Genomic DNA, 19112 nt, shown 5'->3' with positions numbered 1-19112 from the left:
TCAAGCACAAAGCTCGTTTTCACGCGGGTCTGGGGCTAAAATTTAGCTTCATACTAGTACTGGCGTGTTTATAAATAAAAGTAGCATTCCAGTTACATATTTAGTTCAATGCTTTTAAGCAAAATTGTCACTAAGTCGTGTTTATGTATATATAGTCTGTCGGGAAACGTGGCGAGTGATACGACGTTATTGGCCAAATTTGAAAATCATCACGAGTCACATGACTGTTTTGAAAGGAGTCGGATGGGGCCGACGTTCACAATTGTACACTACGCGGGAAAAGTGACGTATGAGATAAAGGTGTGTATGAATGATGTAGATAAGGCGGATTAAAATGATAAAATTACCACATCTATAGCGAAGGAATACCCTTGAAATGTGAAAGCAACTCGGGGATTGTTTCTGTTGAACATAACCACAAGCTTTCTTAATTGTGGTCACTCGTAAATCAGTTGATCGGGGGGTCAATTTTTTGCAAAATTACAATGCCTCTCTTACGATTTCATTCGATTTCCGTTTCCCAAATGCGAAAGAGATGAAGTAACTTGGCTAAAATACTAAAATTTTTTATTATTTCAAGGATTTTCGTGCCAAGAACAAAGATCTCATGCGACCGGAGATTGTTAGTATTCTCAAGAACAGTCAAATGAGATTTATCCGGGAACTACTAGGTGATGTAATGTTCATTGTTAGCTGTGTTTTTACTTCATAAATAGTATGTTCTTCTCAGCATGCTGAACTAGAATCTTTGGGAACATCCTGACCTGCAAATTTCTGCGATTTTCTTCGGAAGAAAAACACTATAATGTTTGCTTGAAATGTCCAAAACTCAGTTCAAAACCGCTCATCTGTTCAAAACTGACAAATGCTTCGTTGAAAATGTTTACCAACAAGTGTCGAAGAATGACTTAGAACCCAGTCTACTAGATGCCGGGCTCTTCCAAAATTCTTTAGTTACGTGTGAGGCTAGCCGCCATCTTGAAACATGTCCAACTTACGATATTTACAACTAAAATGTGTTTCTTCTGCGTTGATACACAATTGCAGAGTTGATAGTCTAGGTTTGTTTCATAAAATATTTGAGCATTTTGCCACCTTTTAAGATTTCCTTGCCTCACCTTGACACGGTAGTATAACGTACAGGGGATTGGGTTCTAAATGATCGGTGTCAAAGCATCGATTAGTATGAAGTATGAGAAACGCTTGACGTAATTGAAGCATCCTAAACGACGCGTTTGCGCACGCGTCTTCTCAACTCCTCCAATGACCTTATGATTAACTTTGGTAGGTGCTGATCCGTTGGCGATCTACCGATGGGCAATTGTTCGCAATTATTTCCGCGCAGCAGCGGCATTTAAGAAATTTGGCAAGAAACACAAGCAGGGTAAGCTCAGATTACTGAACTGAATGCAACTGGATAGCTATTTCCCGCCAATTTAAATATCATTGCGACACTTAATCAAAAATGTGGGACTTCATATCTAGTTAAGCTTGTCTAGAGGTAAAGTTATGTTTGGTTACGCGTAGGCATGTTTACCTAAAGTTAGCCTTCCAGGTTTTTAATAAATCCCACACAAAAATAAACGTCCACACAGATAAATTATTATTAAGTTCTTATTAACCGAGCTCGAGATCTTTATCGAGAAATATCGGACCGAATGGAAATTAAAAAGAAAATTCAATTTGTTGCTTTGAAGTAATCTATTCTCTTCTGATTATTGTTGATTGGCTTTATGTAGATAATCGTAATAGAAGATCGAGATTTATAAGTGAAAGTAAAGAGGTAAATGACAATTTTATATCGTTGCCGGTGGTCTGAGGAGCTGTTTTAGATATGGATGTTCATCATTTTAAAAAATGAAAGATGTTTACTGTATTCGCACCAGTTTTTACAGGCTTATGCAAACTGAGGAGACCTTTGGGAGAACTTGGGAGCAGATCAGTGCAAGCCTGAGTTCTAAGGTGGAGGGCTGCACCTGCTCGAGAGTTCTCACAAACGTCTCCGAGGTTTGCATAAGCCAGTGCAAACACGAAAAACATCTTTTATTTTTTTTATAAAATAACAACAACGCGAAACAAAAAAACGTTTTAATATTCTAACGTGTATTCATGATTGAATTGCATGTTCTCTTTGACTGACTTGATTGATTGATTTGATTGGTTGAGCTCAGATCGTTTTTCACAGGCTGATGCAAACCCACTCTAGACCAATCAGCGCAGGCGTTTCATTGCGTTTATTTTATAATTAACGCAATTATTCATTATTTACACTTAACTTTAACACCTCTGTTTCTCGTCTTCCCTCGTTCTTTTGCGGTTTCGATATGGTGACTAATTACACGATAACGATAAGCATGATAAAATTTATGATGGAATTGAAGTTTTGATAAGATCATTGATACTAGGATACATCTGCTCTTTTTTTACAAATTTCCCTGTAATCATTAAATCATCGTGATCATTGATAGTAGGATAACTGCCCTTCTTTTTTACAAATTTCTCTGTAATCATTGACTTATCGTGATCATTTTTTATTATCTTATTTCAGCCTCCGAGGATCGTCGAAGAGTAAGCAATATTTTTATATATTCTCAATAAGAACTTGCTCACTTTAATTCATTTATGTCGTTCGTATGTTAATGTGACGGTGTGATTACATTGAAATAATCTTTATTCATAAACTGTTATTGCGCATTTGCTCGTTTGTATAAAAGAAAATTTATTAGTTCCAACCAAAGTACAACAAAAATATGCTTCTATGTAGATATGCAGTTGCAGAGTAATAGTCTATGTTTGATTTTGGAAATGTTTGATAGGATTGTTTTTTTAAAACTCTCTTGTAACTTTTGAGTTATGCTTTTTGCCACCTTTCAAGATGGCGTACTTGCCTCACCTTGACACAGTAGTTAAGATTTAGGGGATTGGGTTCTAAATCATTGGTTCAAACTTGATTATCTCTATTACGAACCTTGAGTAGTATGAATCATTTTTATTAAAAACGTTTCATCTTCTTTTCCAAAAGATCAACTGTAATTGATGAACAATATATGGATGACAGAGCAAAAATGTTACGAAAAGCATCCAAGATGGTTCGGTCGGTATCTTTAGGTTATCCAGTTGTGAAATCAGCCAGACTTTTTAAACCTGCCTTGCTAATGTTTTATTATCATTCACGGGAATTCGATGAATGTTTTTTTTGTTAAGAAATGAATCTTTGTTTTGATGTGAAATTTGCGTAGCAGGAGTAAAAATTCCGGCTGGCTTCAGCCCTTTAGAAACTTTAGAGTGTCGGATGGGTGTAGTAAACTTAGATGTATGGTGTATGCAAGATAATTATTGGTTTTCTTAGTTATGTAAACTGTAAGGGTGGGTGTAATGAACTTAGATGTATGGTGTATACAGATAATTATTGGTTTTCTTAGTTATATAAACTGTAAGGTTGGGTGTAATGAACTTAGATGTATGGTGTATACAAGATAATTATTGGTTTTCTTAGTTATGTAAACTGTAAGGGTGGGTGTAACGAACTTAGATGTATGGTGTATTCAAGATAATTTTGTGATATTTTTTTACCAGAAAACGAATGAAGAGTATCAATACGCCAGATCAGGTAAGAAAAAAAATAGTTCAAGCTCTTTTTGATGAATCTGTTTTTGTATTTAACTTTTTTGTACCTTTTAACACCAAACACTTGGTTATACTGAAACTGCGTGGATAACCGAAGTGTGTCACTGATCTTTATTTTTAAACTGGATGTGAGCATTCGTGTAATACACGCTCGCTTTCTACCGGTTCGTTTAAACTGATCTCTTGTGTTTCGTTTTATTATTGAGAACGTTTGACAAAATTTCTTTCGAAATTTCAAGAGTATAAAGTTTTGTTTAATTTATGCCGTCAGAGTTTAGCAAACTGTAGTTGGGGAAAGACCAACGTAGGCTGTTAAAAATCTTTTTGGTTGAAAATTTTAATAGTATATAGTTGTAGAAATTTAAATCGGTTTTCATCATTTTTTATCAAATTATTAAGAAAAGTGGATGATTTTATTCCTTTCACTCATTCTTGTTTAAACGTCACCCCCCTGTTTGGGATGATGTCATTTTTTCATGTCACCCTATCAGCAAAAACTTTTATTAGCGATATCAAAACTTGGTGTGGTATCTAACGTGTCGGTGAAAAAATTTTTCAATTTGATCAAGTTGTTTTCTTGTTATGGAGGTTTTAAACTGCCTTTCAATGGATCTTGTCCGTCGTGGCATGAAGTCTGGGTCTAGCCAAATTCTGACGTCATACAAGGTAGTTGGTATATATATATATATATATCTTGTATTAAGGAGTGCCTTGCATGACGTCACAAAGGTACGTCGTCCCAGACTTTTCGGACGACGGACAAGGTCCATTTAAATAGCCATAAAAATGGGACGATTTGACAAACTTAAAAACATTTTTCACTGATGCTTTGAAAATCACACCTAAATTTAATATCGCTATTAAATATTTTTGCCGAAAGGGGCACTTTAACTATAAATAGAAGTAGATCTTTAGTTTCATTTAAGCCGACTTGGCATCTAAATATAATGGAACATCATGTCATTTACTTCATATCTTTAGTTCGGTTTCAACAGTTTTTTCTAATGCTACGTAATTGTCATTTGCCATCGCAAACACACTATTCAAAGCAATATTTAAGTTTCTTATCTATGTCACTTCAATTAGAATTTTTCTCAAGTTGGACATTGACATCGGCGAACATTTTTTTCATTTCCCGGTTTGATTATATTCTTTTTATGTTTGTGTTAGGATATCGAGCGAATAAGAAAAGGCCTGGAAAATAAGAAGGATATGACTATAAAGACGTTCGATTACCTCTACAGAGGCTCCGCAAAGAGGAAAGCAAGTTTGAAAAATCCGCCCACCGTTACTGCACAATTTCAGGTGGTGTATTGAAATACGAAGGGTTGTGTAGATATATGAGAATGTATGTGTTGTGTGTGTGGGTAGTCTGTAAAATTCAATAATATAAAATATTAGCGAATATAGGGATGAATGAACAACAGAGAAGGAGAACAGTCTTTACACTACATAAAATATATAAGAAATAAGATTACGTGTGTAGTGTAGGTAATGATGAATGAACAACAGAACGAGAACAGTCTTAGCACTACATAAAATATATAAGAAATAAGATAACGTGTGTCAGTGTAGGTGGTGATTAATGAAGAACAGAAAACGAGAACAGTCTTTGCACTACATAAAATATACAAAAGAATAAGATAGGTGGTGATGAATGAACAACAAAAAAATACTGAAATATTCTTTCTTTTCAGCTCTCCTTAAATAGACTAATGGAAATTCTTGATGAATCTAACCCGTTTTTTGTTCGCTGTATTCGTTCGAACGCTGAAAAAGTAAGGCAAAAGCATAAAAATTATTCCTCGCAAAGTAGACACAGTATTTGGCATTTTACTCATCTTTGAAATAGGTCTTAATGCTCTACGAAAAAACTCATGATTACCCACAATTCAATACTATTCAACATGGCGTCATCTCTTTCGGTAAAAGTGAGAATATATTTTTTTGCACGTTTCTAGGCGCCGTTGGAGTTCACAAAAGACCTCGTTCTCAGTCAGTTACGTTATACCGGAATGCTTGAGACAATACGCATCAGGAAGCTCGGATATCACATTCGCTATGCGTACAGCGACTTTTATTTGATATTTGGACTTCTTTTACCGCGAGAGATGAAATGTGAACAATTGAAGGATGGTTTGCGCGAAGTTTTCGACAAACTGGAGTTGCATCCAGATCACTATCGTTTAGGAGAAACAAAGGTATTGGTATATGTTTTTTTCTCACAAAACCTTAAAAATATCATTGAATTTGATTTTATAAAATATTGTTTTCGCAGTGAATTTCACCCTAAGAAAGATGGTTATAGATTTGACCTTAAGAACGATGTTTTTACACAGTAAATTCACTTTTAAGAAGATGATTCTACTTAGTACATGCAATTTAAGGAAGATGATTTACTCAGCAGATTTATTACAAGGAATGTAGTTTTACTCTGTAGATACACTTTAAGAAAGATGGTTTTACTCAGTACGTCGATTCACTTTAAGAAAAATGGTCTTGCTTATTAGATCAGATGGTTTTACTCAATTTATCAACCCTAAGAACGATTGTTTTGCTTAGTTGATCCTCTTTGTGCAGCCCACTCCCCCGTCTTGATTCTTGATCACTTCAAGCTGGTTGTTCTTGAAAATGCCCTTCACAATTTTGTTACATAAAATATCGATTGTTTCGAAAACAAATTTTGCTGAAATATTTTTGCGACATGTCGTTGTTTTCAGGTATTTTTTCGCGAGTCTGTCCATGACAAACTGCGTACGAAGATAGATGACGAGTTTCTACGTCGTGTATCTTTGTTGCAAAGTTGGTTTCGCGCTCTTCACCATCGCAAACAGTTTCTACAAAAACGTGAAGCAGTTAGGATTATACAGGTAATATTGGGGACACCGAGGATCTGGTTAGCTACCATAGGGTAAGAAACCAATGTTAGGATCATGCAGGTAATATTGGGGATACTGAGGATCAGGTTAGCTTCGATAGGGTTAGAAACTAATGTTAAAATCATACAGGTGATATTGGGGACACCTAGGATCAGGTTAGCAGTGATATGTTAAGATTGTAGTGTTAGAATAAGAGTCGGATATCAGGGCTAAGAGTAAGTTTGAAGTTTGTTAACATTGGGTAACATATGAGTGAGGTAACATTGGCAACATTAGAATGAGGTAACATTGGGTAACATGAGAATGAAGTAACATTGGGTAACATTAGAGTGAGGTAACACTGGGTAACATTAGAGTGAGGTAACATTGGGTAACATTAGAATGAGGTAACATTGGGTAACATTAGAGTGAGGTAACATTGGGTAACATGAGAATGAAGTAACATTGGGTAACATGAGAATGAAGTAACATTGGGTAACATTAGAGTGAAGACATCTTCATGTTGATGTTAGGACAGTTAGGTATAAGGTTTAGAGTGGGATGTTGGGTATAAGGCCAGGTTAATAGTTTGTCTGAGAAGCTTATGTGCCCATATTCCTCTCCTCACCCGTCAAATATTTATCACTGCTGATAATGATATTAGGCGGTTAGGACGACTAAGTACATGTCAGTATGTGGTTAGTTTGATCTCGAAGTGATTGGTTACTCGTGCCCACGACGAGACTGGTACTAATCTATCATATACAGAGTTACAGACGACTGCCGATGGCGCAATGCATAGCAACAACTTTTGATGTTTTCCTTAGGTAAGGTATCGTCAACATTTGGAATTACGGGGGAAGGCGGCTATTAAGATCCAGGCAGCCTGGAGAATACACGTTGCACTGATGGAGCATCGTAGAAAGAAAATTGAAGAAGAGAACAGATCTTTCAGATTTGGTCGATCAAAGTCGCCAAGGTGAGTTAACTCTTTCTCAATATTTTCCAATTTGAAAGAAAAATGTTTTCCTAGCTCCGTGTTTTGTACGTTTTTGATTGGTCGTCTTGTTTTTCGAATTTACTCTCTGAAACCGTCCTGAAGTAGAGTTCACCGGATTATGAATTATAAGGAGCTAGTTTTTATGCATGCGTATGTGGGGTGGCCAATGCTCTTAGGCAGGGGTCTTCTCACATCCTAGGAAAATTATAGCAAAGTTTTTTAATAACTTTATGATGCGATGAATTTAGGGTAGAGGTATGCACCCATCATATCCTTGGTTAGAAAGGGTGCGGGAGGGGTGTGCCCCCATCATATCCTTGGTTAGAAGGAGTGCAGGAGGGTGTGTGCACCCATTATATCCTTGGTTAGATGAGGTGCAGGAGGGGTGTGCACCCATCATATCCTTGGTTATAAGAGGTGCAGGAGGTTTTTGCACCCATCATATTCTTGTTAGAAGGGGTGGAAGAGGGGTTCCATTTTCCATGCAAAATACTAGCATACCAAATAATTAAGCGAAAGCAATCGTGATTAGTCTTTAATGGCGCACACTTTCAAAAATCTCCCACTCATAATATAAAGGTAACAGAATTTCATGATCTGACATTTTACGGCATCAATGAAGGGGCTGAAAAAGATAGTGAAAGAAAGTTGAAGGTAACAGAATTCCACAAAGCCTGACATTTTACGGCATCAAGTGCCCACGAAAATTTAATCCAAACTACCCCCTCCCCAGTCCCCACAAAAAATTGTGGATCTATATTTGACTTTATTTGTCTTTCCCACATCATTCCACTTTTTTCCATAAAGCCTTCATTTGTAAGTTCAACGCGATACCCATGATTAGCTCGCGGTTTTGTCAAAATTTTTGGATGCCGTCTTGCCTACAAATAAAAATGTCTTCACAATAAATGTCTGAGAATCCCAGATTGAATATTTTACACTGTCTCTCCTTTGAGAGTTGTTAATTCCAAAATCTGCCCAACTAACACCTTGGGGAATTTCCATTCCAGGGTCTCCCCCCGGGGCTATAGTTCGCTCAAATTACCGCTGGATAGCCGTTCTAGATCCAAATCTCCCAAGATGGAGAGGTTGCGGAAAACCTTGTCGCTACAGCTGTCTCGGCATACATCGCCGAAAGATGTTGGAGAGACAAAGAAACACGGCATTCGCCCGAGGTCTTTGACTCTATCTCCCAAAAGGTGACCCGCTGCTCCTGTTGATACAGGAGCAAACAAGCTTGAGATAATTGTTTGAGCATAAATATGTTGTAGTCGTAAAAAAACTGGGTTGCCTCCTCTCGCAGTCAGCAAGATTTGACTGAAGTGAAAATATTGTAAATTATGAGAGTTCTGAAATGTGTTTTTGTGGCTCTTGTTTTTTGACTAGTGTTTCCATTTGTGTTTCCTTTTTGCTTAGGAAAGGGGATTTTCAGCCCTTTTGATTCATTCAAATATCTCAAGCTTTGGGCGAAATGATTATCTTGATCGACTAATGATTCTATGTGATTGATGATTGATTTGTTGATTGATGATTGATTTATTAATGGAGATATGATTCGCTGCAAAATCGATTGTATTTAAGCCAATTTACCGCGATTAGCATGATTTTATGTGTATTTCTTTAAAGCTCAAATATTCGTAAATTGATCTTTCTTTATCGCAAATGGTAAATGGTTAGAGAAAATGTTCAACGCAGTCATTTAATGATCGATATTTTTGAAAAGATCGTTCAAACTAAACAAGAAGAATTTACGCTGTTTCCCGTGAAAAAATAGAACACAAAACTATTTGACTCAAGTAGGACTCAAAAAATTTTTCACTATCATCTTATGGTGACAATTGTACATCCTGTAAATGTTCACTTTTACTTAGAATGTTTTCAGTTTCTATTATTTATATCATTTTCTTCACTCAAACATTTCTGTAGTATCAAGAATGACATTTATAGGCATTATCCTGTTGGGAAGTCTCTCAATTCCATTTACTCTTTTACGAAAAGAATGAAACGTTCGCATTTTTTTTCAAAAATCCACATGTACGTCGTTTCGATTTCCACGCAATCGCAAACATTTCACGATCAATCGCATTTTCATTGGTTTATACTGATCACGTGATCATTTGGGTCATGCACTGAGCAACGAGAAAGATTATGCTGTCCAAGCATTTCTCAATGATTTTTCTTCATTTTTGTTTCAGCCCAATAACGAAGCATGCCAGTCTTACCAGCGTACAGGTGCGTATTTGCCGCTTTCATTTGTTTTTTAGCTTAGGCCTATGTTATACTCTATCATCTGTCGTATCCTCTCCTATCCTTCCACATCCCTCAACGCTCTATAATACTATTAGTAGTGTTGTTTTTAAGAAATAAGATATGTTTACTGTGTTTGCACAAGCTTATGCAAACCGAGGAGACCTTTGGGAGCAGATCAGTGCAAACCCAAGACCGAATGTCGAGGGTTGCACATGCTCGAGAGCTCTCACAAACGTCTCCGAGGGTTGCATAAGCCTGTGCAAACACGAAAAACATCTTTTATTTCTTTTATAAAATAATAATAATGCGAAACAGACAAATTTAAAGTAGACGTTTTAATTTTTCCTCTAAAATGTATTCATGATCGATTTGCAAATTCTCTTTGACTGATTGATTGTTCTGAATGATTTGATTGGTTGAGCTCAGATGTGTTTTGCACAGGCTAATGCAAACACAGCTGTAGACCAATCAGAGCACGCGTTTCGTTGTATTTATTATTATAAATAGTAATAATGTAATGTAATAGTGAATTATGTAAATTATGCTCCCTTCTAAGAAATAACTATCAAGTTGCCTGTGGCATTACTAAGGCACATTGTTTAAAAAAAATCTACCATTTAGGAATTCGATAGAGAATCGTCGGGAAAGCAATCTTCTGATCTGGCGAGTGAAATTTGCCGACATTTTCCGGAACTTACCGACGAGATGCGAAGCGTGGGGGACGTCGAATCTCCGATTGACGAGTCCAACAGTGCACGTACCTCGCAGTCGTCCGCAAAAATATCGGAAGTTTCGACACCTGAAGATAAACTGGAGACTGAAGTAGAGACTTTGCTCATTAATGGTGAGGAGAACGATGGTGGACATTTAGACAATACTGAATCAACAGTATTTCATATTACTGATGATAATTCACCTGCGGATCGGAATGTGCCGGTGCCGAGGATGACTCGAAAGCGAGCGGGCTCGTTCAAGAATTTACGTAAACGTCTCTCTGGCGTACAACGGCGCAGCACCATAGGTATTGGTGAGAAGACTTCTGATGAACCGGAGGAAATACCTGTTGAGGTTGATATTAAATAACATACATTGAACTTAAATTCTCTGTGTTTATAGGTTTATTTTCCCCACTCCTCACATATTGAGATAATCATTAGTGTATTCCCCCCATCATATATTGAAGCTCCTATAGCTGTACTCACCCCACTCTCACATAGTAAAGTTTCCATAGCTGTACTCACCTCATTCTAACATAGTAAAGTTTCCATAGCTGTACTCACCCCACTCTCACATAGTAAAGTTTCTATAGCTTTACTTACCCCACTCTCACATAGTAAAGTTTCCATAGCTGTACTCATCCCACTCTCACATAGTAAAGTTTCCATAGCTGTACTCACCCCACTCTCAAATAGTAAAGTTTCCATAGCTGTACTCACCCCACTCTCACAGTTTTTGTATGTGTATTCTCTTCAATCCTCATACATTGAAGATACATTTGGTGTAGTAATATTGTGCTTAATACCAAAAGTAGACTAAAGCATTATCCAGACGAACCTGTTTATTGTGCCCAATACCAAAAGTAGAATAAAGCATTATCCAGACGAACCTGTTTATTGTACCCAATACCAAAAGTAGAATAAAGCATTATCCAGACGAACTTGTTTATTGTGCCCAATACCAAAAGTAGAATAAAGCATTATCCAGACGAACCTGTTTATTCATTAAGAACTACTGAGGAACATAGACAAAACGTATTGAGGGAAAAACGTCGTGGCACATTTTCATACAATATATTTTCTATGTACAGAAATACATCATATATACCAAATACATCGCCGACTGACAAAACACAACATTGACTGGGACTCGGCAAAATGCATTACTTACAGCACTGACTATAGACAACGGCTTACATTAGAAAGTTGGTATACCAACTTGGAACAAACCCCCCTGAACAGATCACAGCAATTACCGGCGCCTTACAAACGACTTATTCACAGTCTCAAACAAGCGAACAATTAAGCAAAGTAAACATTATTTATTCTAAATGTTTCGACAAGTGTTACATGTCATCATCAGTAGAAAAGGTAGCGTGTAGCATTTTATGTACATTTATTTTTATGTTCGTTTATTTACAGGTAACACTTGTCGAAACGTTTACAACAAATGATGTTTCCTTTGTACGAAGTGTCAATTGTTTTGTTTTATACTAAAATACTCTTTGGCAGTCGTAATTTTTTGTGTCTTTGTAATGCTGCTCCGTAAACTTTTGCAAGCATTGAGTATGCTAGTTTCTGTATTTAAAATAATAGAAATTCTAGTGGTACATTTCGATACAGCTACTAACGTGGATTTTGAAAATATAACTTATTTTGTAGCCAAAGCAAACGGAGGAAGATCTAAACAAGGAGAAGTTCTTAAAAACACCAAGAAAACGTGGACTTTTTTCAAAGCGTAAAGTAAAAGAGAAAGACAAGGCGATGCGAAAGGGTTCTGAAACGAGTCAAAGCAACGAGAGGCCTGATAACAAACTGATAAAGAAACATAGTAATGATCAATTGTCACAAGGTGAGCAACGATCGCTTTTTGAACTGCGATCTACATTCATCTCAGATTTGTGTTTCACATTGAACGAAGTATGTAACTGGAATGCTACCTTTAGTTGAACATCCATGTATTTGTACGAGGCCAAATTTTACGCCTATACACGCGTGTTTGCGGGCCAAATCCAGCGTTGAACTTTCTTCGACTTGTGGTTGGAAAGATTGGGACCAAGTTAAATTGCTCACTTCAAATTTTGGCGGGAAGAAACCTTCCAGTTACAATCGGTTCAATGGTGTTTCACGACGTTTAGAGAATTCAAATTAATCAAATAAAATAACGTTTTTGATTGGCTATTTTAATGCATTTTAGGTTTGTGTTGCATGTTATGCGGAGAATTTGCATACAAATCAAATAAAATTAAGTTTTTTCGACAACGCTTGAAAAACGCTCAAACTGCTCAAACTGCTCTGTGTACATTACATATTGTAAAGAGGATTTACAATCGTTGTATAAAATAACCATAAAGCAGTATGGTTTTATGTGCTCAGAGAAACTTTTAAGATGAATAACGTATGAAGTTAGTTTTGAAATTTTCTGTTCCAGCTCTAGATTCTCCCCGAGGTGTTCGTCAGTTGAAAGGCGATTCGAGTGTTGTTCTTGAAGGAAGCGACGGTTTGGATGAAATTGATAAGTTTCTCACTGATAAGGTTAGACTGACTTAGGAATATTTCGGATTTGAATGCTTTACAATGTTCGTTTTCCCGTTTTGTTTGTACTCTTCTTTTGAAGAGAGAAATGTGGGATAAGCGGAGAATCAAATGCATTGTGGGATAAGCGGAGAATCGAATGCATTGTAGATTAAACAGACAACTCCATGATGAACTAATCTGCGGTCTGTTAGGATTGAAAAGTCGAAGTTGATTTAAGGTCTCGGGGACAGATAGACAATGCAAGCTTTAGTTAATATATAAGCATCAGACAGCGTTTGCAGGGTTTTCATTAAGATTCGTCATAGCAGGTTGTATTACAAAAAAAAGCTCTTGTGTCCAAAAATTTTCAGAAAGTCCAATTTTATCAGAAAGTCCAAGTTTAGTAGAGCGCTTGTCATAGTAGAGTTTCCACCTCTCTACCATGTCAAACATCATAAAAGAATAATTTAAGTCGAACCTTCACTGTGAAAACGCAACTTCAAAGATACCTAAGTTTCATTTATATTTACAAATGTAACAGCTTTGTTAGTGCGCATACGAAGAAGTCACTATCCTATACATTAACGTTATCTTTCTTCGTGCAACCGACCCCAGATAAACACTTCAAGGTTAAGCAAGTCTTAGGCCCGTTTCAAACGTCGACCTTTACATGAGCCGAGTCTATTTAAAGCAAAAGACAACGCGGAAGTTCATCTCATTTTCTTTTGTTTTAAAGCGTTCTGTGCATGTAAAGTTAGACATTTGAAACAGACCTGAGATCCAAATTAAGCTTATTTTAGTCAATCAGTTTATGTTTTAATAAGTAATGTACATTCATGTTTGTGGATAAAGATCGTCCATGTTAGTGTAGTCCTGAGAAGGACATTTTGTTTGACTTTTGTTTGTTGATGCTTCGATCTCCTTTCCGGTGGTCATCATCAGAACTAAATGTCAGCTTCACATCCTAAGGATGTCGAAAAGTCAATAAATACTATCAGTAACATTCCTTGTCGCAGTTCCCAAGGACGATCTACATGTACAAATATGCCACGAAAGTCACGGGTTCAAACCATTTACTTAAGTGATGGAATTACTACGTTTTATTTGACAGATTCATGAATTGAATAAGGAAACCTTCGTCGATAAAGTGTTCAAAAAAGCTGTCGAGGAGTTTCACTCCAGTCTCTTATCGACTTATTCTGTGATGATGAAGGTTTGGGGATTTGTTTTAACTCCCGTAATGTTCCCCTCTATCCCTTTGCTATTTTTTATCTTCATTCGTCCCTCACACCAACATAACTCTATTAGTTCCCTTCAAAAAATACAGTTCTCGACAAATACGTTATACGGGTCTGGTTTGATTTTGTGTATAGCAATGTCCCCATGAAGCCCCTCGTCATCCCTATCTTTCATCCGTCTTTTCTACCCTCTGTTCTCCACAGGAAATACAGTGTCTGTCTGAGGAGTCGTTCGGGGCTAGTTTGATTTTGCATATATAAATGTTTCCCCAATCCTCGAGTCATCCCTGCCTTTCATCTTTCCTTCAAATCTTTATTATACAAAAAAAATACAGAGGCTGAAAAAAGAACTGTTTTGATTATGTGAAAATCCTTATCACTCTGCATTCCATCGTTATTGTTCTCTCTTCACCCTATCTTCATTCCTTCTATGTGTTTGTCCATATTTAATAAACATTAGTCTAATGGTTTTGTCTTTTATCTTTCAGCAAAATGATACATTATCTATCACCTCTGAAGATTTAAGTCGAAGATTCGAAAGCATCTTAACCAACATTATTAAAGTGAATAAGTTCCATTCAGAGTTTCCTTTGAGGATGGTAATCAACGCTTTCGAAGGACTTCTTTGTGAATTCAAAGATTCAAGGTAAAACTTGTTTTTTTAACCTCGTGGAAAAACTACTCCGTCGTATTTCAGTATGCAGAAAGATCTGAGAACGTTTTATTTTTTTTTGGTTTGCGAGTGATTTTATTTTGTCTTTAGTTCTCAACATGCTGCAAAAGTTCATAAGGTACTGTATAATTTCCAATAGAAATATAGTTGTTGTGTAGAGTTCTGTTCTTGTTGTTTCACATACCTCATATCTTGAGTTTGCCAGATGTCTGAGTTCGTTTCATCCTATAGTAAGGATAGACCCATCGTAATATCTTTTATACAAATGCCTTATCTTTTACAGAAGTACATTATCCTCCATAAAAATGACCATTATCCTCCATAAAATACATCAAATACGTATATACATCGTCACAGAAATACATTATCTTCCCTAAAAATTTATCATTTTCCATACAAATACGTTGATTTCATAGAGGTATGTTCTTTTCGCTATAAATTTGTGCGTGTCCTCCGAATTTTAGAATAAACGTAAGCCAATTTCCAAGAACAAGAAGAAGAAACATAATTCAATAAAAGTAAGGGATTGCAATTTTAACAATAATTGAGCCGCACTAGAGCTGAGTTTTGCACGTTCGCAAAGTTTCATAGGTCACTGTTGGCGCTGGTTTTTAGCGCTATTACGTAAATTTTAATTAAATAATTATTGCAAAAATTAATGAAATAATGTTAATAATTTAGTATTTATCAATTAATTATTTAATTATTACTAATTTATTATTATTATTATTATTATTGTTATTATTATTATTATTATCAATAATGATAATGTTTCTTCTTAGGAACACAATGGACATCGTTATGCTTTAACGACATTTAATATTCATACAACTTGTGAACATTGTGGCAACCAAATAAGGCTTCTTGAGAAAGGCTTTGTATGTATAGGTAAGTCACTTTTTAGCTTTAACTTGTTACAAACTCTCTTGTCTTGGGACGACACTGTGAAGGATTTGGTGTTAAAACTAGAGCTGTTATTTGCTCCAGTGTAGTGTCTTCATCAGGAGTGATCTGATGTTGAAACTCGAGTCCTTGTATACTCCAGTCTAGTGTTTTAGTTAACATATGTTTTACTAATTACTCCTATTCTTGTTTTTCTACAAATTTTCTTTAACTAGACTGTAAATTTACTGTTCATAAACGATGTTATAAGAAGAGCACGAGACCCTGTCAAAACAAATATGAACGAACGAAAAGTATAGCCAGTGTAAGTGTTGAATAATTATATAATCTTGCGAGCTTTCAAACATTGGTAAGCGGTCCTAGATATGTTTTCATGCCAATGAACTAGAACCCAATCTACTAGATATCTGATTCCGCCGAAGTTGTATAGTAACGAGTGAGGCAAGCCGCCATCTTGAATGTTGGCAAAACTGACGATATTTACGACTAATATCTGCTTTTCCTGAGTTGATATACAGAGTCAATAGTCTAGAATTAATTTTAAAAATACTTGATAGGATTGGGTTTTTAAAACTTCTTTTACCTTATTTTTCATTTTGAGCTTTGCTTTTCGCCACTTTTCAAGATGGCGTCCTTGCCTCATCTTGACTTGGCAATTACACATGTTGAGGATTGGGTTCTAAATCATTATTAATTCATGGAGCCGTCCTTATATTAGTTGGCGGTCATAGATTTATATTCATGCAAGTCTTTCAAACATTGGTAAGCGGTCATAGATATATTCTCATGCGAGCCTTCCATATGTTGATAAGCAGTCATAGATGTATGTTCATGCGAGTCTTTGAAACATTGGTAAGCGGTCAAAGATATATCATCATGCGAGCCTGCCATATGTTGATAAGCGGTCATAGATGTATATTCATGCGAGCCTTTCAAGCATTGGTGAGTGGTCTAAACAAAATTATTTTGTTACATTTCTCAGCTCATTTTTGTTTTGTTTTAGGGCTCTCTCTTCGGTAAAGAGCTCAATTTCCTAGTTAGTGATGATATTCAAATTCCAGTCGTTGTAGTTAGACTTATTAATGAAGTAGAAAATAAAGGTTAGTGTATTTTACTTTTCATTAACGTTTTAAAGGCTAGTTGTATCAAACTACAGGGAACAAACGATAGGTGACGAATGTGATAACATAATGATAGCCGGTCAATTGCATTTTTTGACCAATAGCAACACTGAGTAGCCTGAGCTTGCCGTACGCAGCTGGCGATTCAATTAAATATACAGCAGTGATTTGCGCAGTGAAGTGCTCCTAGCGTTTGTTCCTGTTTTGTTGTTACACGAAAGTTTCATATTTTTAGTGATATTTATCTCATAGTTATTCTTTCTTGCTTTTTTGAATGATTTTGTCGTTAATGTAAGCATTTATAGATTTCATGGTCGTCGTCTTAACGTTCCTTTCCACGGCATTTAAAATTTCATCTCGCGTGAAATTCTCGGAAATACTGACAGATTAACAGAGGCCGCGCAAGCTCGATAATTGGACGGGGGGGGGCAATTATTCATATATGCGTATGTTTTAATCTTTGTTAATCCATAACCACACTTGATTTGAATAGAAGCTACCAAGGTAGAACATGCATATATGAATATTTGTCTCCCCCTCCAATTATCGAGCTTGCGCGGCCTCTGATTAAAAGTCTATCTAGTTTTCGTGGAGCAAGCCTAATGACCTAGAACCTTATCTACTGGATACATGACTTCGCTGAAATTCTGTAGCTACAAAAGAGGCAAGCCTCCATTTTAAAAGGTGGCAAAACCGACGATATGTGCAACTAAATCGTGCTTCATCTGCGTTGCAAAGTCAATAATTTCGGTTTGCTTTATAAAATGTTTGATGGGATTGGTTTTGTAAACTTTCTTTTGATTTATTTTTGTCTAAGGATGTCGCTTTTTGCCATTTTTAAAAATAGCGTCCTTGCCTCACCTCGTTGAACTAAATATATAACTGGAATGCATCCTTCCCATGAACATGCCTGTACTTGCATTAAGCCAAATCAGACACGCGTGGTAGGAGATGAAATCCCGCATTCTAGCTTATCGTCGTAAACGAACTTTCTTTGAACCGCGCGTGGAGAGATCGGGACTAGTTGAATTGCTAGTTTCACATTTTGGTGCGAGATAGCCTTCCAGTTACATTAAGTTCAATGCCTCACCTCGACACGGTAGTTAGGCATGTAGGGGATTGGGTTCTAAATCATTGTGCCTGCTGCATTTTCTGTCAACAGTTTCTTGTTGCACCGTGTGAGTTTGCCTGTTACAACGGCAAGTTACAAAATCATTTTTCATATTAGGTACATTTCAAGAAGGTATATACCGGAAGTCGCCGAGTGCTGCCAAAGTAAGACAGTTGAAGAATTGCTTCTCTGCTGTAGAAGGTAAAGTCTCTTCCATCGATAGCGGAGAAAATACATTAAAAGTGGAAACGAAATCTTGAATCGTTTCACGCGTGAGTTTCACGTTTGACGCGAATAATGAAACATGATTTACGTGCATAATATAATGCAACATGTGAGATTTCATTGACTTTTATTTCGCATTGGAATTTCGTTGTCGTATTTGGTAATTGTATTGCAATAGCTGCGCAAATAAATCAAAACACTGTTCCTGAGTAGCCCGAGTGAACGCCTAACAGGCGTCTTTAAATCCACAGTTATATCTAGACAGTAGCGTATACTGCGTTCGTCAAAATAAATTATGACTGCTCAGTATTAGAGTCAAAGTACTTTCAGAAAAACTCTATTGGTTTTGAATTTCTAAAGAATATAATTCTACCGATGGATTTTCCTCTAAGGTTCTTAGAAATGTAAATACATGCCAAAATGTTATACCGTGGTTGTTATGATGACTTAAATAGCACTGCAGGAAGCTCTTTATTTTCTTCTTTCTTGCGAGTAGACGTGAACGAAGTTGATTTGAGTGTTTACGCAATTCACGTTGTTGCTGCCGTGTTGAAGATGTTCTTTCGTACTCTGTCCAGTCCTCTCATCACCCCTGAAGTATACGAGGAATTTCTGCGAGCTTGTGGTGAGTTGTTTGATGTGACAGTCTTTTCATTCGCTTGTTTGTTATAGTTACCGTGAATGATCCAATAAACGCCTCGAATCTAAATGCCGCCCCCATTGGAGCTTGAGTTTGTATTAGACGCTCCTCTCTAATAACCGGCCCGTCTCCAATAGACGCCCCTATCTTATACACGATAAAGGCCGCCCCTTTTATAATAGTGTTATTATTAAGGTCGGCTGTTGGTTGGACTAAGAAACCATATGTTTAGT

General features: G+C 36.6%; 1 protein-coding gene across 5 annotated transcripts in view; it reads left to right on the top strand.

Annotated features, from left to right (window-relative positions):
* The window catches only part of LOC124443082 (unconventional myosin-IXa-like), a 40700-nt gene that overhangs the window by 14362 nt on the left and 7226 nt on the right, over positions 1–19112 (top strand). For 2 of the 5 annotated variants that reach the window (XM_046993608.1, XM_046993607.1), the window contains exons 14-40: positions 156–300; positions 581–671; positions 1289–1384; positions 1740–1783; positions 2549–2568; positions 3023–3094; positions 3577–3610; positions 4216–4293; positions 4798–4932; positions 5325–5405; positions 5589–5828; positions 6348–6497; positions 7313–7464; positions 8496–8684; positions 9681–9717; positions 10357–10803; positions 12114–12303; positions 12883–12986; positions 14080–14181; positions 14695–14852; positions 14970–14997; positions 15344–15397; positions 15662–15767; positions 15998–16086; positions 16786–16882; positions 18132–18215; positions 18736–18864. In XM_046993608.1, coding sequence (XP_046849564.1) covers positions 156–300; positions 581–671; positions 1289–1384; positions 1740–1783; positions 2549–2568; positions 3023–3094; positions 3577–3610; positions 4216–4293; positions 4798–4932; positions 5325–5405; positions 5589–5828; positions 6348–6497; positions 7313–7464; positions 8496–8684; positions 9681–9717; positions 10357–10803; positions 12114–12303; positions 12883–12986; positions 14080–14181; positions 14695–14852; positions 14970–14997; positions 15344–15397; positions 15662–15767; positions 15998–16086; positions 16786–16882; positions 18132–18215; positions 18736–18864 — 3152 coding nt within the window. The remainder of the gene's footprint in view (positions 1–155; positions 301–580; positions 672–1288; positions 1385–1739; positions 1784–2548; positions 2569–3022; positions 3095–3576; positions 3611–4215; positions 4294–4797; positions 4933–5324; positions 5406–5588; positions 5829–6347; positions 6498–7312; positions 7465–8495; positions 8685–9680; positions 9718–10356; positions 10804–12113; positions 12304–12882; positions 12987–14079; positions 14182–14694; positions 14853–14969; positions 14998–15343; positions 15398–15661; positions 15768–15997; positions 16087–16785; positions 16883–18131; positions 18216–18735; positions 18865–19112) is intronic. The other 3 variants (XM_046993610.1, XM_046993609.1, XM_046993611.1) reach the window with 3 other exon arrangements.

Source organism: Xenia sp. Carnegie-2017, unplaced genomic scaffold, assembly GCF_021976095.1.
Source record: "Xenia sp. Carnegie-2017 unplaced genomic scaffold, XeniaSp_v1 HiC_scaffold_20, whole genome shotgun sequence".
Taxonomy (NCBI): domain Eukaryota; kingdom Metazoa; phylum Cnidaria; class Anthozoa; order Malacalcyonacea; family Xeniidae; genus Xenia; species Xenia sp. Carnegie-2017.
Note: the sequence above shows the minus strand (reverse complement) of the source record. Positions and strands in the feature narration are given on the sequence as shown.